General features: G+C 34.7%; 1 protein-coding gene across 1 annotated transcript in view; it reads right to left on the minus strand.

Moving 5' to 3' along the window:
• Positions 1–415: 415 nt before the first annotated feature.
• The window catches only part of Rat1 (5'-3' exoribonuclease 2 Rat1), a 35,359-nt gene continuing 19,016 nt past the window's right edge, over positions 416–16,758 (minus strand). Inside the window, exons 16-17 of the mRNA XM_018542054.1 lie at positions 1,516–1,730; positions 416–811 (exon numbers count right to left, since the gene is read on the minus strand). Of these exons, the coding sequence (XP_018397556.1) occupies positions 743–811; positions 1,516–1,730 (284 nt within the window). The 3' untranslated portion in view covers positions 416–742. The remainder of the gene's footprint in view (positions 812–1,515; positions 1,731–16,758) is intronic.

A 16,758-nucleotide genomic window follows, 5' to 3' on the forward strand; every position in this document is an offset into this window, starting at 1 on the left:
ATGAATTGTTTCCGACAAGTGCAGCAAATACATACATGCTATGTCGGGTTTTGCGCGTTTCCTCTCTGTTACGAATTTTCCGATATAAATTGGAATGTTTCAGAATAAAAATTTAACAGGAAATTTAAAGGAAAAAAACAAACGAATATCAAAATTTTCTTTTCTATTGAAATTCTACTGAATTGTTTCCTTCTTTATTAGAGTTGTATTTCAACAAAATTATCATTCCATTGCCATGATGATTTTATAAATCGAAGATTATGGTATACATAAAAAATTTATTCGAAATTTAATATCAAATAAACAAATTATGATTATCATTTATTATTAAAAAAATTCTATCAATATTTCGTGCATTCTGTGTATATGTATAATATATATGATTGTAAACGTTGATATTTTATGTACACGTCCTCCAAAAATTACAAATAGAAACACGTAATGTTATCTCTGAGACATCATCGCGTCAGAAAAGACATTCATTGCAGCATTCGGAATTTGCAGTACACCAAAAAACGCAGTGTTCGAGCTATGTCGATAATCGCGTATTTATTGCACTGAAATTCACCGAGTACTCCGACCTGCCTCATTCGAATTAACGCATTCCCTTAGAACGCGTACTTTGACAATAATCCTTAAATATTAACTAGATATAATTATTATGTGCGATGATTTCTTATAGAAATCGTTCATAACTATTATAAGATGCACGACAAAATTAGTTGATCTTTTACTGTAACGTCTACATCGATCGTCGCCATGCATCTCCACGGTGGCCTCCTCCACCTCCTCCTCGAGTTGATGAGTAATTCTATAACATGAGATAAGCAATCTCAGCTAAAGCTATCGTCTTATTTTAATGCTAGTTTTTAAAATAGTTTTCTTTATTCTACAATATCGTTTAGAAAAAAAACTAAAGGCCCTTGCTTTCCACCTTCATCTATTACTTCTTTTATTTCAAAGTCTGCACATTTAATTGGCAATAAAATTAGAAACACAAATATTAAAACACAATTTAGAAAAAACGACGGTTTAACTTCGATTTTTCTCTTTCCCCAATTTTATCATGTATTAACTTTTAATTTCAATTATGTCTTCTCAATACTAGTTAGATATTTTTGTTAGCAAGTGTATTATTCGGCCTCCAAAAATTCTGTTTTATACAAAAAGAACAATTTTGCTAAATTAAAAAATTTTCTTGCAGAAATATCTAAACTAATCTAAACAAAAATCTGAAAATAACTTCGTTGGATCCGTCAAAATAATATTTACGTCGATCAATCAGGGGTGCTATAATAGAACGTCAAAATTTTTGACGCAAACTTTCTCATTATACTTGAATGTCTTACATAATTAATTTTAATGGCTCAAAACAAAATTATTGGAACAAAATTATTTTCAGATCTGTATACCTAAATTTTTAGATACTTCGGTAGAAGTAATTCTTTTCATGTAAGCTGTTCAATTCGCGTTACATGGAAAATACGAATGAAATAAGAAAATAATAAAACATACCCTTCGTTGACTATGGTAGCCATGCTGCGCATTCTGATTGTAATTGTTCCGCGAGGATTGCTGACGATTATCGTAATTATTATGACGATGATACTCCGAAGGCGGATAATTCGACTGACGCATGCCATAACCTGATCCTGATGACCATGATCCACGCGTGTGACTCGAACTGGCACTGTTGTAATCGTATCTCGACTGGTAGTCATTCCGATAACCTGGAAGCAAATGTGCGCGCGGGAACACATTAAATATGCATAAGGGGAGGTCTATATATATATATATACCTATATTTGCGCATACAGAAATAATCGAGCGGCAATAAAGACCCAAGAAGTATATCCGGCTTAGGATTTAATCTCTTAATAAATATTTTCATGAATTAGTTGCACTGAGAACGCGTAGTTATTCTCAATAATTAACACAGGGCTATGCGAGGGGAGACGGGGAAAGGGGAACGCAATATAGCTGCCTAGATGAATGGGAGCGTGCCGGCGCGTGTCCCCGGTTCCCAAATAATATGCAGCGTGCGTAGGACTCGGTAACGTCACTCGATAAGCACTCGGCCGCGCCGTGAAACGTCGTAATAGCGCTACCAGACCCATCGTTAATAAGGGATTTTCGAAAGCGCACTTAGACGGGGAAGGCGAGCGAGATGCACGGCGTACGCACGCTGTCGGCGTTGCCGATACCTAGCCGTTTCCGGTTTAAACATATTGCCAATATTGCCGTTGCTCGAGATTGTCGAGAAACGTCAGATCCCCTCGCGCGCTTCTCTCTCAGAAGTTGATAGGAAAAATTGGTTAGCGAGGATATAAGGATTGCACTGACAAAAGGACAAAACAATACGCCGCTGTCGATCCACGACTTCCCGCACCTTTGAATATTCATAACCCTCGAGCGTTCGAGTCGCGAGATTGTCATTGCTTTACGGTTGTACCCAGGGGGAATCCCGGAATAAGAGAAAGCACCGCGCGTTTGTTTGATGTGCCGTCACGGATGCGTATGGAAGTGAATTCTAATTGAATTGATTGAGCGCACACGCGGCGCGTATACGTTCGTCAGTTAATTAACATTTAAGTGGAGCGTTATACTTCGACAGAACTTTAAGTTTATGGGACTTTTGATTATGCAAGGATATACATGCTCGGAGAAAAATAGAAGTTTTAAAACTCTCTGTGCCCACGGTGCTAGAACTCGGTGCGAGTTCTTGGATCTAGGAATGTGTAAGCCAATCAATACGTATAGTTTTTATGGAGAAACGGCAAGTTGATTGGCTACACATTTCTCGGTTCGAGAATTCGGACATCATGGACATAAGGCTTAATATGGTGAATGAACGACTATACCTATACTAGTTTTATCTGTATAAAATTAATGTTGTCTGTATAAAACAACATAATTGAATAAACTATTTTATAGTTGTATCGCACGGAAAAATACGTAAGTTGTGCTGAGTCTTTATAATTGTTCAACTATGTCCCTTTTTTCTAATAATATACATACATATACATAGCATGCATAATTAAAAATAATCTCATCGTAATAATCTCATCAATCATAGATAAACGATCCCTCTCTCGTTGTTTTCGTGAGAGGATCGAAAATTGACCAAAGAGATCTTGCGGTTTGAAGGAAGTGGCGCTTAGCGAGAAACGCTCTGTATTGTCCGGTGATTTCTGCTCGGTACTTCGTCGCTTTGTCACCGTACTACATACTTCGACGCCAGCAGCATTCGCGCGAAGTGGCGTAACTCTTTAACCCCCGGGATTCAGCGGCCGTGCATACAAAGGCTATCACTGACGCACGATAATCGTATAGTTTGGTGCAATCGAGCTCGTAATAGGAGTCGGCAAACACCGTCGATATCATCGAAGACCGAAGGGGCGATCTCGCTTTTGAATACCATATAGTTATAGACTCCTACCGCGTATCTATGTGTGTGAGAAAGAGAGAGTGAGGAGGGGGGGGAGGAAGAATACGTTACCCTTTCTCTTCCACCCCGACGTTTCCTCTCATTCTTTCGCGGCAACAATAACATCCCCCGTAGATTCCAGACGGCCCGCGCCCAACAATTCCGACCCCCAACGGTAATCCTCACCCACAGCCTCCGATAGGGGAAAGGAAGGAGGGTTTAACAGTTTACACGTCGGATCATCCCTCGTTATTGTTGCGTTTATGATAATAATGCATCGGCTACGCCCGGCTCGCGTGTTGCTCGACTCATTTCAACCCTATCGCGAACCAAACTGGTACGTATCGATCTATGTATGGTCAGATAGGTAGTTAATTAGATCTCCGGCATGCGATATCTACATTCGCCGAAATCCATCGCATTAATCATGCATGAACGTCAAAATTACAATTGACCAGAGAATAATCTCAGGAATCAATAAACGAATATATATCCTTAAAAATTATTCTGTAATATTAGTACAGTAATAAAAATGTAACGAAAATGTTCGTCAAGCACAAAAAGATCAACACATTCCAAAGTATACAATAGGTTAGAGTTTTTAAAATTAAGAACAATTTTATTTTTAAAGAAAAGAGAAATTCTGTTTTGCTTTATTATGTTTTAGAAAATAGTACTGAAAATATTTTTCTCTTCACGGAAAAAATCATTTTACTGAAGTATCTAAAAATTTAACTAGATACAGATCTGAAAATGATTTGTTAGAACTTTTTTTTTTTAATTAGTTACACTACCACAATTATGTAGAATTTTCAAACATAATGCTGCAAAAAGTTTTGACATTTTGACAATTACTTTGTCCTACATAAATTATCTTGATAGTCTAACAAAATTATTTTCTGTATCTAGCTGAACCTTTAGCGAAACCCTTTGTTCTGTTTTTAAAATATAATACATAAGAGACTTAAAATTACATGAAAAATTATAACTTTGTTGAAAATATATATCTACAAATTTAGATAAATAGGAAATTAACGATAATTTTATTAGTCTATCGAAATAATTATGTAGAACGCTCAAGCTGATTGCTAGAATATTCTACCTGCATTTCTCACGATGCTTGAGTTTACTGTACAATTATTTTGAGATACAACAAAATTATTTTCAGAATTTTTTATCTAGATTTTTAGATACTTCAACGAAATGATTCTTTAAAGAATTTATAAAAAGTATAAAGAATAAAAAAATAAAGTATTATAAGTAAGTAAGTAAGTAAGGTAAGTACTAGTTAATGGACATGAACCAATTGTTGGACAAAGTGATAAAACATTTCAAATATAAAGCTTTTGATGGTATGCACGATTTTAAATTAATTTGTAATTAAATTTTTATAAACAATAAATTTATTTAAAGTTGTACATATTATATATCATTAAAAGCTTAATATTTACAATTTTGTATCACTTTGTCCAACGAATTGAGTCATATCTACTAACTGTCCACTAACTGGTACATTTACCTTATAAGTGTATATATATATAAAGATTTCCTTCAAATATACATAAATAAATATAATTACGCGATAAATGACAGAATATTTTGTGGATTCGTTCGAAATCGGGGGTAGATTATTTTTCTATGTACCAAGTAAACATAATTAGTGAATATTCAGAGACAATAAAATTGGCGTTTGCTCAAAACAAATCTTCGGTATACATACTGTTGAGTGTATCTCGAAAATCATTAGAAGAGCGGGGAAAATGGCGTTGTGCGTCTAGTTACGAGACGGAACTTCCGCAAGTTCGAGCCGAAGCCGAAATTGTATTGAAAAGCAGACGGAAAGGTATCAAGACCCGAGAAAGAAAGACGATTCGTTCATATGTACGTATATATACGTGCTACAGTACCTCGCTACGAGTATTGGATTGGATTGGATTGCCGCGTCAGCAGTACAAACACTCAGAACCTCGATGTGGGTCGGCCTCTCCCGTTCCTGTTTCAAACTGAAATTACACTTTCCCGTCCACCACGTTCGACCTGCCACAATATATAGCTACGTGTTTCCCCCTTGGCTGCATCTTTTGTCCATATCAGCTTATAAATAATGTTCACGAGTCTACCCCTCCTTTCTCTCTCGATTCTTCGATGATGGACTTGTCTTTATGTATCGTTTTATTCAGCCTTAACGCGAGTTTTATGTGCGCTTTTTGGTTTCCACTTCACGAGCTTTTATCTTTTGTATAAATAAAAAGGTATTTTTATCTCACGATTTTTTGAATCGAAAAAGAAACGATGTTTGCAAACATCGTGTTCATGGACAAGTAAAGTAAAAATTTCAAGTGACTTAAATAATTACAAAATTACAATATGCCAGATTTTTTAGAATGTTCGTCATATTATGCGCGCGCACAGTATTATTTAAAAAATCTTTAGTTTTATTCAAATCAAAGTAAATAAAATGAGTAATGTGGCGATTTAATATAATCGCTATCGATGAACAAATAACGATTAAAGCGCATATGAAAAAAAGCAGAATGTTCTGATTAGCGCTTTAGCCAACAAATATAAATCAATATGATATTAATTAATTGTAAATGAATTACTTTGAGAAATATAAAAAAAATATTGAAATCAATTAATCCTAGATAAAATTGTTTTAACTATATGACTAAACATTTTCAGAATCGTAATTAATTTATTAATTGTTACATGAATTATAGTTTTCGACAAAGAGCATTAATTTGTCTGTGCATCATGAATGATAAATTTTCAGACAAGCCGGACAGTTAAACCTTGACCTCCGTTCTTTTTTTAGAAATCGCCTTTTCTTTACGCACATATTATTCCTATGAAAGCAGTTCTCTCCCGATCTTATATATGCTTATGGTAGGTGTAGATAAATATTGTACAACACGTGTAAGTAAAAGGCATAGGCTTATACATAAACGTTCCTTTCTTTCTCTCCACCTTGTTCTCCTTTTATGCAGAAGCATGTACGGAGCATCTCGATCAGAGACGTGGACAAGTTGAATGGAGTACCTATTTCAATTTTCAATCGCGCGTACAAATCGTAAGTTTCAGCCGCGAATTTATGTTTTCCCAGCTTTACTCAACGAAACGAGAAAATAAAGAATTATCCAGTTATATATTTGTTCAATAGATCTTTACTTTCTCGTTTAATCGAATTTATCGAGTTTTCAGCTTCAAATACGTCTAATTTATTTAAAAAAAATTATTCAGAATTCGATAGAAACATTTTGACGCGAAGCGTGTAGCAAAAATGAGATCAATCGATGATCAGTTCTCTCATATATATATATATATATACATATATACAGGGAGGGGCATTTAAAACAGGTCACCTGAATAACTCGCTTGTTTTTGACAATGGAAAAAAAAGTGCCAAACCAAAGTTGCTTGGTTTCGAGGGGCACATAATGTGATGTCAATAATTGTTTTTTTGGTGGAGGCGCTAAAAAGATATGAAGGTCACCTCCACTTTTTTAAATAGAATTATGTAATTTTTTTTAGATAACGTGATTCCTCTAATTATTTTGCTATTAATTATTGACACTTTTTCTTCTATTGTCAAAAACAAGCGAGTTATTCAGGTGACCTGTTTTAAATGCCCCTCCCTGTATATTAATATTTATACTTTAAACGAACCATATCTATATAAAGTGTGTTTATAATATTCTGTTTTTATTAAAAAATACATTTGTATGATTTATTTACTTTATTATTTGTTATTATTCTTATTATAAACTGAAATTTAAAAAATAATCAAAATATTTTTGTGTACAAGTACTTTAAATATTTAAAATGATTTGAGTTTCATTGCGATTCATCGATTAGTTACAAAGATTTAATAAATATTTTGTACGCCAAAGAACAAATAATTTCTGCATCGCAATATAACTTCACATAAATCATCGAGACAAAAAATTGAGTTTTGTCATTACTTTATAATATTTTCATGTATTTCTATTGTGTTTCTATATTAAAAAGCACAGATAAAAACAAATATTACTTCTTACTGAAATAACTTTTGATCTAGACGATAAATCCTCGCTTTTTGGATTACTTTTAAATGCAATCTAGAATAATCTCTAATTTATTCTTCCATATTCCTTTATTATTTTAAAATATCGCATCATACCATCTTAAGAAAACGGATCGCTCAAAATTCATCGAAAACACTGAAGACGCTATACAATCGCGATGCTTATTACGTTGCTTATAGTGCGCAATAATTATTAATTCTTCAACCTTCGTATTCAGAATCCAACCGGCGAAACTTACGTGCAACGCTAAGAAGAAAGTAAAAGGGGTGATGGAAGTGAGACAAGGGGAGAGAGCCCGCATCTATGAATTACCTGGGCTGCAAGAACAATGCGTACACGTTTTCCCCCCCATAAAACTCAGCACCCAATGGTACAAGATGGCGCCACCACCAGGCCAAAGTACCACTCGGGCGATTTCCGGTGGCTTTGTTCCGCCCACCACTCTTGCGGGGTACGGAGCGGGAGAAGACCTTCGAGGAAGGGGGAGGATCGATGGAACCCGTGGATGAAGGCGCGCCTTTGAGGCCGCACCGCGTGCTTGCGATGCGTGTGCGTAAAATATAAAAAGGCTTTTCCTCTATGAAGCCAGTTAGTCAGCGTACAGAATTTTTCCGTCACGTTTCTTGACACATCGCCCCCTCCCGTTCTTCTGCTCGAGTCATCTTCTTTCTTCACGATAATATTTCGATTTGTTCTTCGTCTTTATCTTTATTCTTAATCTTTCTGTTTTTATCTTCGAAGAACGATTTTGCTCAAATATTAACAATTTAGCTTGATACAAATTTAAAAATAATTTCAATGGACCGTCAAAATAATTATACAAGATGTCAAACATGAGCAGTAAGGCTGCAAAAAATGTTGATATTCCACTGAGAATGGGAATAAAGAATTAATTGTATGGTAAAATAATTATGGTTAGGAGCTCTATTTTTATGGTTATTACTGCTGCATTAATTAATAATAACCATATATGGCAGTACTCTCAAATATGAAAAAAATTGTACTACAAATTATGATATAATTTCAAAACTGCAACCACTAGCAATTTAAGCATCCTACATAATTATTGTGATGATCCAATAAAATTATTTTTGTAGATTTTTATCTAACTGAATTTTTAGATACTTCAATCAAATCGTTTTTTCTGTGTATCATCTTCGTCATCGTCTTCATCTTTATCTATACTTATATCATTCTTATCGTTTTTAACTTTGTCTTCGACTTCGTCTCTTCATCATCATTTAACTCTTTATATTCAGCTTTGTTTTCTCCTTCCGCATTTTCTCCCCGTTTTTTCGTACAAGTATTCAGTATAGAGGCGTTTGTGCTGCAGAGAAGAAACGAAACGGCTGTGACTCCAAGTTCTCTACTTTCTTATTTCTTCCATCCCCACTTCCGTCTTCCTCCAGTCTCGAGTCGGCGGTAATGGAGGCTCTCGAAGGCGGCTCTTCTAGCGCCTCGACGAGCCGGTCGACGAAACGAAACGGAATGAAACGGAATGAAACGAAATGAGACGAGACGAGAACCAAGACGGCATTTACTTCCAACGATTCGCGAGATTCCTCTTTTCGCTTTCTCTTTATTTCCTCTCTTCTTCTGTTTCCTCTTCTCGATATTTTTGATTCGCTCGAGGAGGAAACGTAATGCACGCTTCCTTTCAGATACTTATTTAGTTTATCAAAATTGAATATATTAAACATATTTTATTCGCAGTTACATCACGACGAATTTACAAAGCTTTTCTCCGACGAGAGAAAGTTGCAAAACCAGCGATCTCCAAATTATGAGTAATTAGAAGTAAAGCGCTTTTTGCGAATTTAAGCTTCATATATTAAATTTAGTAGAAAATTTATTTAAAAAAGAGAGATGGAACACTCTTGACCACAAATATAAAACATCCTTCACAAATTGACGTTCTATATATCTAAAAAAATTAATTAAACTGTAATTTTATTAAAAAATATTTATTTTTATAACAATTTTAATATTTTGTTTATAATTTCAATTAACTTACAGTCACTAAATATAATAAAACAAAATTACAACTAATAACTGTAACTAAAATAAAGAATCCATAAATAAATTGATCAGTGAATAGATAGAACACAAAATGAAATATGAAGATAAAATAAAATTAATTACGTTTATAAGCTGCATTTTACCGTGTATATTAATTTACCTTGTTTCCTCATAAGTATCTAATGTGTGACCTATGACTTTGAGTACTCTTATATAGAAAACAGTGAAATATATATACAAAAAATAAATGATAGATGATTATTTGTAGTGTAGTAAGATGAGAAATGATGCTTAGAAACTTTCACCTGACCTTCCATACTGTAATATATCTTTTAATATAAAGACAATATCAAAAAATTTTTAAAAAATTACTTTTGCATCACAAACATCATTAACGGTACGTGCGTCTTGAGTAGAATCACCTAGATACGAAATAAATGCAATAAAAGAACAATCATATAATAGTGTAGACATTAATCGAAACACTTTGGGTTATATATCCTAAACAATCAATAACCCACGATACTCCGTGACTTATATAAATTTAATTTTTAATTTAATTTATGTGTATAATAGAATTTTATATATTAGAGTTACATTTATATTGTAAAGTTGCGAAGTAACTAACTAAATACACAAAAGGTGAGGCACCAACAACGAACTGTTGTTAAGCCCACCGGAACGTTACAAATGATAGAAAAAAGAATATAAAATGCCTAAAGCACAACGAGACAACACTATTTGATATAATATACTAGGAAAATATAAAGACATAATATACTCACAAAACATTCATATTTCACATAAAGATACACGAAACAAATGGAAGCTATATTGTGTAAAATATTATTGTATTCTTTAGCATCGTTTATTTTTTGACTGTAAATATATCGATCTCTTTGTTGCGAAAACCACATGTGAATTTTAGAACGAAATCATGATGGGCGATATTGAAATTACGTTGACCAAAGCATCCCATAGGCGCATGTTTATTTCAATAGACGACACACAATCCGACGGTAACAATTTCAAAATCGTATCTGCTAAATGTTCGGCCGTTTGTCGAAACAATTCAATCTACGCCTCGATGAGCTTTGGGAATCAGCGAAACCGAAACTCGAGTGCGGAAAAGCTCCGATTTCCAACCGGCTCGTGAGTATTCAGCAGAGCTTTCCAATTGGCGTTTCGATATCGATGACTGGACGAGTCCCGCGATGGCACGGAAAGAGACGGACGGAGAAGCCACTCGTTCCCGTTCGTTTCTGTGTGACCGATACTATCTACATTTAACGATCGCTTTACTATGGGCGTCCGTTAAAGCGGAAATACGTGTAATTATCATGTCCTTTGCATCTGACCGAACCGAATACAAAATTTCTATCTGTTTAGATAAAGTGGCTCTAAATTCCAAATAGCTTGTTTACTTCAAATACAACTTTTACTATACTCGTGTCATTCAATTAATTATATTGAAATTACTTGTGTTATTTATATTGAAATCAGATAGATTATTTTAATACATCATATTTATAACAGCAAACTCGCGGGTAAGATAATCATAATTTTTTAAAACCATATAAATGTTGAACGATTTTTTTAAACACTCCGCATTTAAAATATAAATATTAAAATATGCGATAAATTATCAGCACATTTTCTGTAAGTCTTTTATACAGCGTGTTAAAAAACTATTCAACATTTATATAGTATGCACCATGAAGTATATCATGAGAAAAACTTTTGGTTGAAAATAAATGAATCAGGAGGTTTTGATCATATCAATCAGAATTCTGGTTATCTCAATTAGGACTATGATAGATTCAATCAGAACATTCTGACTTGTCTATTTCCAATCAGAATTCCGATGAAACAATCATTTTTTCTGCAAAATGCACAAACTGTAGTGAAGCTTGCTAGAACGTTAAAACTTTTTGCAGCATTATTATCAATACTTAAACGTTCTACGTATAATTATTTTGATAATCCAACAAAATTATGTTCAAATCTGCAATTAAATTTTTAGATACTTTAAAAGATAAAGTTCTTTCCGTGTATAGTATATATAAAGAGCACATACTTAACGAATATCTATAACATTATGTGTACGTATAGTAGTATTATTAAAGGTACAGAGATTTTCTTCCGAGTTCCGATTCGGCTTAGCGACGCGACGTGGTTTTGCAAGCGCGAGCATTTCTATCCCGAGCGTTTTTATCTTCGGCCGTCGCGATGGTGAAGCATTCGGAAATGGTAAACGCGGGGTAGAGTGCGGGGCAAGGGAAGGATAGAGCACAAGCAGAGGAGCGAGACAAAAAGAGGGAAGATCAGAGAAGGAGGGACACTTGACCCTCTGCTTGGCTGCCTGCCGCACACAGCTGATCCCGATGCTGCACCAGCGAATCCTCGTCTCGCGCGCGACGTGCGTTAATAAACATATCGAGAGTGTGTTGGTAACTCGATCGTCCGTGCTTCTCTTCCTATTTTTTCCACTGTTCCTTTCCGTTTTACTTCTCTCCAACTAATTCCTCCTCCTTATCACTTCCTTTCTTTTTTTTTTTTTGCCGTCCTCGATGCTTTCCGTTCCGTCTCTCTGCGAGTATTCTTACTCCTACTTGAAGTTCCTCACAGTCGTCGATTCACACGACTCCTCTTTTCCAACTTTGTTCGCTCAGCTTTTCTACTTCTCGTTACCTAAATCAGTCCTACCTCCGTTTCGAATTCAATAATCAGTTTGCACGCGCAACACACAAAGTTTACATCTTGACCGATCTGTTTTTCATTCCGAGAGTCTCCGATCGTGTACGATTTTTGTAGTTTCATACAATTTTAAGCATTAAAAATTAAGAAAGAATTCTAAAATACTCAAATGTATCTATACTATTTGTATAAGAAAAGAATGGTTTTTCAGAAGTATTTAAAATAGATGCAGATCTGAAAGCAATTTTATCTAAAAAATTATGTATTAGGTTGTTCGAAAAGTTCGTTTCAATTTTCTAGCTCAAAATTGTATGTACATCTTCGTAAAAAATGAAATTTAAATTTAATAAAAGAGTTTTATAGCTTGAAATCTGTACTTTCGAAAGATTACTACATTTTTTGAGATTCTATGAGTTTGGTAAGTAAATTTTACATATAAAAAGCTGAAAAAGATGAAAAATTTTCTGTTTACTTTCTCGTTATGAATTTTTCACGTGCCATTATTCATCATCTATGAGTGATTTTAAATAATTATTTTGATGATACAACAAAATTATTTTCAAATTTGTATTTATGTACTTAAATTTTTAGAGACTTTAGCAAACTCGTGTTTTTATGTAAACACTGAGGAAAATGTTTGGTTGAAAGTGGACGAGCCAGAAGATTATATATCAATCATATTATAATTTCGATTATTTCAACTAGAATTCTAGTAAACTAGAAAATTTTGATTCATCCATTTTCAACCAGAATCCAATTAATTCAGACATTTTTCTCAATATAAGAATACATAAAAACATTTGTATTATAATAATATTTACGTGATGAATAAGTATTAAAATTGCACAGTATTTTAATATTTAATACAATTTAATATCTATAATTCAAAACGATTTAATATTTTAACATGATTGAGGACGTCATGAGAAAAACATTGTAAACAACATCAAGATTCGAAAACAGTTGCACTCGCTGCTTTTGCTTTCCTTAAATTCTTGCATCTACTTTTGTGCTGCGTACGCATTGCAACCTCGGAACGTATATTATGTGTGTACGAGGATAGACACCTATATATGCGTACACCCATACACCCTCGTAATCGACGCACATTTATGGGGGAGCATCAGGAGAAAGGGCGACCAGGAGATGCGTGAGTAACGTGTGTTGACTCTTGCGATCGTGCTCTTAATTTATTTACCATTTTACTATGGGGAAGTCGGATTTCTCGACGTCATGGTTGGCGATCTCTTTTAATATTGGAGATGTTCGAATCTGATCGAGTGTCATTTATATTTATACGGAATCGATTGTTACGAGCGGAGGTGATTAATTGCGTGCAGAAAAAGAAGAAATAATATTGTAAGTTAATAATTGTTTATTTCGCGCGACATTATTTCTAATTTTCTCTTATAAAACGGTTTCGCAAAGCTACGCATTTCGCACTTGGCTCTTTTCTACGCGAATATTTCGGAAGACGACTCGATCCGCATATCTTTCGTACGTCTGGCCAGACACGCCGAGCTGCGAACGTTCGCTGGTGAACGCGAAAGAGACACAACTCGGTGGCAGTCGTGTCAGAGGCGACCAATAAATTTATCGAGCGGGTGTTGGCATGGAGACTGCCGGACAGAGCTCGGTTGGATGGCCCGGAGGGCGATGAGAGGGCACTCGAGAATCCTCCATGAGACCGTCACGGAGAAATTGGAGGCAGCCACGGCACCCACGGCACCCATGGCCCAAGAGAGAAGGGAGGAGAGAAGAGGGACGTGTTCGAAGGTAAACGTACGTAGGTGCGCGGAAGTAAGAGAGAGACAGAGGGGACCGTCGAGCGGAAGTGGGAAGAGGAGGAAGAAGAGGAAGGATATCGATTCCTCGCGGTGATCCAATCAACGATGGCGCCTTATCTGGCGCCTTTACCGGCGTTATAACTTATCTCCCGTTGGTGATATGATACGTTCGCGTTTAGTGCCGTGCAAATAATTTTCAGCCGTAGGCCCGTATAATTAAGAGACTAAGTTGCGAGATCTAACTTTCGAGCGACAACGCGTGGAATGTTTATGGAATTTTGCTGGACTATCGAAATATTACGCAGGAAATATAATGAGCAGTGCTGCCAAAATTATGATATTCTAACAATCAATTTAAGTATAATTATTTTGATAGAAATTTTATTTTCAGAAATCACACACACGCTAAATATTATTAAACTAAATTAATCTAAACATAAAATTTATTAGTTTAGATAAAAAGAACGATTGTTTTGCCGAAATATCTGAAAATGTAGCTAAATTCGAAAATAATTTTATTGAACCGTAATTATGTAAAAAACTCTAATATAATATGTCCTGCAAAAAATGTTGATATTCTAGCAATTATCAGCTTAAACATAATCATATAGTTTAACAAAATTATTTTCAGATTTGTATCTAGTTAAATTTTTTAAAACTGTTCTTTTTTCATGTTTATGTGAATTATACAATAATTTATATAACTGGATATAATTCTGTCTCTCGAAGTGTATATATATATAATGTATATATAGCATAAGATAACGTCCTCTCCTAAATTTAAAGTCTAATCATAACAGTGTCCCAATAGTTCGAATTAGAATAGGATCAGCATTGACTATTCGAAATACTACGGAATAATATTATTTTATAAAACAAAGGAAGTCTCGTAAAATTCAGGGCAGCAGAGAATCAGACTAAAATAAAATAAACTGAAATTCTAAACTAAACTAAAACTATATAAACTAAACTAGAAACAAGATTACTTTGAAAGATTTGCAAAAACTTTGCAAAGTTTATTTTTTGTCACCTAAACGTTAAATAACATTTAATAAAGACATATCGATGTATTCAATGTGAGAAATCAGTGAAAATGATTATAAATATCCAACTTCAAAAGAGAATATACTTCATAAAATATTTTACAATGATATATTCTGTAAAATATCAAACGTCACGTACGTAAATTAATTTTTCGATAATTTTGCCTGATACTCCGCCCAAATTTCTGGGTAACGTTTATAATGCAGAATTGCGAGATGACGGCGCCCAATTTATACTTCGCGCATTTATTACCACGGAGCCAATATTTTCGTTGTTTATGACAGAGCAAAGCGAATATCGGAAAAATCCGGGGAATACGAAAACAGCAGAGAAGGGGAAAGAAAGAGGGAAATATATTTTCCCATAGTTAGCTACTTGCCCGCTCTTCAGATCAAGCCGATTGCGCTGTTCAAATCTCGCTGTCATTGTATCGGTTTTTAACGTAATGGCGCCCGGGGAAAAATGCGATGCACTCTTACGCTTTCACGTATACTAGCCCTTAAACGCCTTTTCGGGCCTTTATAGCATATCCGGCTTTCTTTTTCCAATGCTTTTCCACAATGCTTCTTCCATCGCTTATAACTTTTTTATTAATAAAGACATACATTTGTTTAGTACCATTATGTTCTTCAATGTCTGGCGTTTTTTTCGATTGAAAACAATTTTTTTTTTTACAGTATATTCATTATTCATGAAAGTTATGAACAGTCGAATGGATTGGACTAGTTATGCCCACTTCCAGTGTACTGTTTTGATAGCAGTAGTGTGGCACTTAAAGGCTAGAATCCATTCCATGAGGAACGTACAACAAAGAAAATAACTATATAATGAAATAATTGATAGAATGTAAGGATAATTAAGTTCATAATTTGAGACAAAAAGAAATGGTGTGTAAATATAAATTTCTAGATTAAATCAAATTTTTATCATGATTCAAGAAAGGATATTAGCAAAGCGGCATTATGGCTTATTTTGATCATCATTTTCGTATAAAATGCCTCGAAAATATAAATTTTCCTCACTGAAGTCACACTCTATGTGATACCACTTGAAACATTCAATGCTGGACGCACTCTTATAGTTGATGTAACACTGGTGGTAGAATGCACAAAATTCTGATTAAAATTATAAATTTCGGTTAATTATTTTCCGTTATATATTTTTCTATTTTTCTTTTCCCTTTTATAGGTATATCTATTTGATTTCATTCCTTTGCCCCCACCCTCTCTTTCTTTCTTCAAAGTAAACTCTTCTCATGTTAAAATTCTCGATAGCATGAAGCAAACGTTTCGAAGAATAGTCAAGCAAATATAACTTTATTTAAAAAAATGTGAAAGTTCTCCCACCTGAAGTAGACCGCATTGGGTACAGTTACTACAAGAGACTTCTCTATCACGAGGATTGCGATTAGGTGATATCTGATCCTATACATGATCACTTGGTAAAGTAAACGAGAAGGGCACGCGGACGGAACGAGACTGAAGAGTCGCAGGGATGGCGCGGAAGATCCCGAAGAGCAAGAAGAGCGTCGCGAAGGTGGCTGTTCAACAAAAGAGAAAACCAATGGAGAAAAGAACAAGGAAAAGTATATCGGCGAAACTTAACGAGAAAAAGGTGAACGATGAGGCGTACGATAAAAAGAGAGAAAAGTGGTAGAAGTGACAAGGATAGAGGAAAGGAGAGAGAGAGAGAGAGAGAGAGAGAGAGAGAGAGAGAGAGA

The sequence above is a fragment of the Cyphomyrmex costatus genome, unplaced genomic scaffold (genome assembly GCF_001594065.2).
Source record: "Cyphomyrmex costatus isolate MS0001 unplaced genomic scaffold, Ccosl1.0 scaffold302, whole genome shotgun sequence".
NCBI classification, from domain to species: Eukaryota; Metazoa; Arthropoda; class Insecta; order Hymenoptera; family Formicidae; genus Cyphomyrmex; species Cyphomyrmex costatus.